This window comes from Littorina saxatilis, unplaced genomic scaffold (genome assembly GCF_037325665.1).
Source record: "Littorina saxatilis isolate snail1 unplaced genomic scaffold, US_GU_Lsax_2.0 scaffold_347, whole genome shotgun sequence".
NCBI lineage: Eukaryota > Metazoa > Mollusca > Gastropoda > Littorinimorpha > Littorinidae > Littorina > Littorina saxatilis.
This window is the reverse complement of record NW_027128428.1, coordinates 125002-131001: the sequence shown is the minus strand read 5'-3', so window position 1 is coordinate 131001 and position 6000 is coordinate 125002. Positions and strand designations below refer to the sequence as shown.

General features: G+C 43.2%; 1 protein-coding gene across 1 annotated transcript in view; it reads right to left on the bottom strand.

Moving 5' to 3' along the window:
* Positions 1-2066: 2066 nt before the first annotated feature.
* Positions 2067-6000, bottom strand: part of LOC138956774 (porphobilinogen deaminase-like) — a 28459-nt gene continuing 24525 nt past the window's right edge. Inside the window, exons 8-10 of the mRNA XM_070328042.1 lie at positions 5053-5106; positions 4272-4364; positions 2067-3548 (exon numbers count right to left, since the gene is read on the bottom strand). Of these exons, the coding sequence (XP_070184143.1) occupies positions 3231-3548; positions 4272-4364; positions 5053-5106 (465 nt within the window). The 3' untranslated portion in view covers positions 2067-3230. The remainder of the gene's footprint in view (positions 3549-4271; positions 4365-5052; positions 5107-6000) is intronic.

Genomic DNA, 6000 nt, shown 5'->3' with positions numbered 1-6000 from the left:
TGATACAGTGTTGCCTGTGATGAAAGGACAATCTTGTGCAACTCAAAGGTGTCCCTACATTCCAGGTGTACTTTCCTGATGTTTTGGTACAAATATTACATACAGAAGGACAACAGACGGTGTTCTTCATTGGGAGGTGGTAGTGTCACCGGAGGGGCTCACATTGCGGGTATCTGAGTGTGTATGCAACAACACATGGCCATGAGATCTACCTCGAGACTAGAGTTACTCTTAATCCTCTGCAGCACTGTTTAAAAGGATATTACTGCATGCCCTTTGAGTTGTCTCATCTGAAGCCCGTACATAGACAACACTTTTGTACATGATAGCCTATAATTTACATAGAGCCATACATAGGGTATCTCCCGAGAAGGTGGAAGGCAATAAGAATGAGTTCTACCAGGGATACTTTACTGATAAGACAGATCGCTATCTCAGGCCTACACGTAAAGTTGTCTCGAGCACGTAATCTGCACTTCTGTAATTGGAAAAATCTCATCAGTCAAACAGTCCAGACACAAACAACTGGATAATGTGAAAAGTATATAATACAATGCCAAAGCTGGTCCAGACCAATATTTCTTTTTGTCACATGCTGATGGTTCTGATGTCCCATGCATTGGCCGAATCTACAATTTCTGGCTTCAAATTCCACAGTATATGCATGTAGGGCCAAAGAGAGTTGGCGAACAACCAGAGTCACTAGAGTCAGCGATCTCTCTTTTACAATGTCTCAGGTTGTTCCCAAAGTACCATGCTGCTCAATATTGTGAGATCTGGCTGGCTGCCTGAGAAGGTCTAACTCTCAGACTTTGATTTCATTAGCCCGTAATGTTCTGTCTAACGTGTGGAGACTAAAGCAACATTTTGTCATGATAATTGTATTGTCATGCAGTCAGCGCTCCAATGACCAATGTAACCATAACCCAAGAAGATAAGCCAAACCAGAAAATGAGAAACAAAGTCAATATGTTTCAACGTCGTGCATGCAAACAATTACTGGTTTTCACATTCACAAAGGGAGGTAAGCACTGTAGACTCAGGACAAACCAGTACAGTGCATTTACTTCCCTTGATAAACCAGGAACAGTGCTTTGGCCTTTAGTGCATCAGTAAAACAATTAAAAGTCCACCGTTTCATATGTAAAGATCTTCATAACAGACAATGTACATAATTATGAAACAAATGCTCACACCCAAGGCACCACAAGTGAGTATCAATATGCAACGCCTCACACAAACTATGGCATAAAACAGCAATATACCTGCCATCTCTCTTGCTGTTTGATACTCCAAATCAATACATATTCACCAATTCAGCTATAAGTAGGGCAAGCATGCTCAAGTTACAGGCCAATGAAACTCAAAATACAAAAATCGAACCATGACTTGGCAAAACGATTTTTTTACCACAACCCATAACGAAAAATACAATAAGCTTATAAAACTCTGTGATAGATTATATTTAATGCCCATAAGAACAAGAATAACTATACTTCATCTTATCTTTCCTATTGATTAAACTGTCATGTCATGCAGTCAACAATTCCAAGTTGTCAAGTTTTTTTTAAAGTTTTTTTGCTTTTTTGTTTCAATAACGTTCTCCTCTACTCAGCATGTCGGTCAACCCTCTCTCACACATACACATACACACACAAGTATACAAGGACACACACACACACACACACACACACACACACAAGCACAAAGACACACACAACTAGGCACACACCCTCATTACAAACCTGGTACAATAGAATCTTTGTTTTAAGACACCCTGATTTAAGACTCCCTCTATGGGGCGGGGATGTAGCTCAGTCGGTAGCGCGCTGGATTTGTATCCAGTTGGCCGCTGTCAGCGTGAGTTCGTCCCCACGTTCGGCGAGAGATTTATTTCTCAGAGTCAACTTTGTGTGCAGACTCTTCTCGGTGTACACTACATTGGGTGTGCACGTTAAAGATCCCACGATTGACAAAAGGGTCTTTCCTGGCAAAATTGCTTAGGCACAGTTAATAATTGTCTACCTATACCCGTGTGACTTGGAATAATAGGCCGTGAAAGGTAAATATGCGCCGAAATGGCTGCAATCTACTGGCCGTATAAAATTTCATCTCACACGGCATCACTGCAGAGCGCCTAGAACTGTACCCACGGAATATGCGCGATATAAGACTCATTGATTGATTGATTGATTGATTGGTGTCCGAACACCCCCCGTGTGTACACGCAAGCACAAGACCAAGTGCGCACGAAAAAGATCCTGTAATCCATGTCAGAGTTCGGTGGGTTATAGAAACACGAAAATACCCAGCATGCTTCCTCCGAAAACGGCGTATGGCTGCCTAAATGGCGGGGTAAAAAACGGTCATACACGTAAAATTCCACTTGTGCAAAAAACACGAGTGTACGTGGGAGTTTCAGCCCACGAACGCAGAAGAAGAAGAAGAAGAAGAAGAAGAAGACTCCCTCCCCTGTTAAGACCGTGTTTTCTCAGACTTTCTGTTTATAACCTATGAAAAATGTACCTCCATTTTAAGACTCCTTCCTTTTCACGGCCCGATTGTGGGGGCCCGGTAGCTCAGTTGGTAGAGCACTGGACTTGTGATCGAAAGGTCGCAGGTTCGAATTCGGGCCGGGACGGACACGGGTCAACTTTATGTGCAGACCCAGAGACGGAAGCCATGTCCCACCCCCGTGTCATCACAATGGCACGTAAAAGACCTTGGTCATTCTGCCATAAGTGCAGGTGGCTGAGTACACCTAAACACGCAGACACCTGGGTAGCGCGACTCCGTTGCTGCTAGCTTTCCACTGGGAGGAAGCGACCCGAATTTCCCAGCGATGGGACAATAAAGTAATGAGAAATGAGAAATGAGAGAAATGTCTCAGATTTGTTTATGTCTTAAAAGGGGGGGTTCTATTGTATAATCACCTACTACGACTCAGACCTTCATCACCCTAGCTCCCCTTCAATCCAACGTCCTCCCTCTTCAAATTCTCCCCCCCCCCCTCCAATTTCTTGTTAGGTCGTAAAAGGGGGGTTCCACTGTATAATCTCCTCCTACGACTTAGACCTTAATCGTCCTAGCTCCCCTTCAATCCAACAAGTTCCATAGTTTCCGAGGAGAAGGACATAGCCAGTTTTTATCAGGAAAAAGTAGCGGCTTCGATATTTCTTCAAGTTGCCCCCCACAACTCGCTCTCCCCCGACCGTTCCATTTAAGTCTCATCATGCTGTAGCATCAGACGAAGCAGCCACTGGTGGCTCCCCTCCTCCCACTTCCACTTTCTGAACTTTGGCCGATGACGAAGTCGACGTTCCGGCCTCCATCTCGGCTTTCATTTTCCTCTTGGCATGCTCGGCCAGAATGTCCTCCTTGGTCTTGTTCTTGGCGGCCTTGAGAATGACGTCCGCCCCGTCCTTGATCATGGACATAGCAAGCTCGCGCCCCAGGCGGCGTGCGCTGCGGTAACGGGTGTGGTTTTCGTCCTCGTGGCACATGATGCTGATGTAGCCTTCAACCGCGCTGTTGTCGGTGTCGTTTTTCTGAAGGAGATGATAACAACCATGAGAACTTGGATATATGAAATTGTGAATTTGAGTGTGTGTGTGTGTGTTAGTGTGTGTGTGTGTGTTTATGTGTGTGTCTGTGTGCATGTGCCAACAGCAGTTCACGTATGCAGTACACCTGGTAAAAAGAGTATTTTATGTGAAGTGGACAAGATGTGTACGCGGTATAATGTAGAGTGTGCGTGTGTGTGTGTGTCAGTGCGTGAGTGGGGGTGTATGTGAGTGTGTGTACGCAGTTCGGTTAGCACTCTGATTGGTTGTTGCGTTTGAATGTATTATGTATTGAATGAACTCAAACCAAGATAATTATATTCCTGTGTACTGCAAGTGCTTGTGATAAAATCTTATGTCTTATGTCATGTACCTGTGTGAGCAACAAACACAGAGGAAGAAAGTCTGTCAGACAATAAGCCAAAGAGAGGGAACCTGCTGTCTGCTCATCTTTCTGTCTGTGCAAGGATGTGTACTAAGTATTGATATCTAAAAACAGGTGTCCCTTCTGTGTAAAGCACTCACAGAGGCAGGGCTAACACACACAAAAAGTGAAAAACCTGAACGGCCAGGGTCCACCGCGGCAGGGCCTCCATTAACCCTAAAAAAACAATTTTTTTTTAAAGTTTTGCTTTAAAAGTTTTCAAAAACCGGATTTCTGGCAAGAACCGGAAAGGTGTTAGCCCTGCAGAGGTAAATTATTCATACCTGCTCATCAGAAGTTGTCAGGTCACTGCAGTCCTTTTCTTCTTTCACAGCCTGCGTTCCACAGATGCTGAACACCCCTCCTCTTAGCAACAACTGCAATCAACAAGTTCAGCGTCATGTCATCATCTTTCTGCTCATGCACATTCGCACACTTGCAATGCAGTGGAACCTCCCATTTAAGACCCAATGACTTACAACTTACCCCTTTATAGGACCTCGCTTTCTCAAATTTACTAGTCATTACCTATGTACATTAATTTTTTTCTCAACCCAAGTTCTCCCAGAGTGGCCAGTATCGCCTGCTAAAGAACACAAATTTATGCAGATTCCAGAAATGTCCGCTATACGCTATATAATTGCTATCTACCTTCACTTATGCATTTAAATTACATACAATGCAATATGAAGCATATCGGTTTCCATTTCTACCTCCTGCCTGCAATGTTTGACTGTTTACCGTTTAGGAAAACCTGCTGTGGTTACTTGGCTATGATTTTGTAATGTTTGAAATTAACAGAGTTACTTCCCATGTTGTGGAAAAAGCACAGGATGATGCATCCTTCTTTGGAGGCAAAGGGTTAAGATGCCCTCCATTGTATTTGTAGGCCCTGTTTTTCTCTGATTTCTTTAATTTGTAAAATTACCCATCCCCAAGAATGACTGAAGAATGTTTTGATGATGGAGCGAACAATAATGAAATATCAAAGGGATTTCTCTTCACAAGGGTTTGCAAAACACATTAGTGTATGCGCACACATGCACACACACAAAAGATCCTTACCTTATCCTCTGTCTTCTCTGAATAAACTGACACAGGCACACTGCATCCTCCCTCCTGAAACAACAGCAAATGATTCATTATTAACATGCATGCAAAACACACCAGCTTTTAATTCTCTCATTATTTTAAATGATTCAGAACAGGTGTTCCCGTTTCACAAATATTTTCCTTAGCATGATCATAACAGACTACTGAAAAATTAATCTTTCTGGAGCAAGTCTAGGGGCCATCAAACCTTGCAACTGCAAAGTGTTCGCTTCAATGTCTGCAAAAACCTCAACCTTGATTTTTTTTGGCCAAGACTGGCGAACAAGCCTACCTGCCAGCCTAATGCAGCTGCGTACTCAGACTATGATCATTTCAAAGGTGAGTCAAAACATTAGAAATCCAACCAGTGTCTGTCTGTGTGCATGTGGATGAATGTGTGCATGTGGATGAATGTGTGCATGTGGATGAATGTGTGCATGTGGATGAATGTGTGCATGTGGATGAATGTGTGCATGTGGATGAATGCGTGCATGTGGATGAATGTGTGCATGTGGATGAATGCGTGCATGTGGATGAATGCATGTGTGATGTGCATGCTTGCAAGACAGTTCGCATGCCCATCCCATTTGCTTTTCCACACGCCAGTCTTATTCAGAATTAACTGGCTTTGTTTGCCATATAAATCCAGTGTGGCTAACAATGCACCAGTCTAGCTTTGTGTAGGCCTTCCACGCTTAATAATATTCTTCACACTCTGTTCAAATGGTGTTTTTTAAACACTTCACCAGTCCACCGAACCCTAAAGCAAATCGATTCATAGCTGGGTTAATTCTCCAGAGCTGGGTACCATTTTGTGACATGCATTTACAGTCCTTTAAATGATCATAACGTAAATTAAACGGCAACTAGAACTATTATTTTTACTATTGTCATAAGTACTCCAGTTAGATAATGACACAG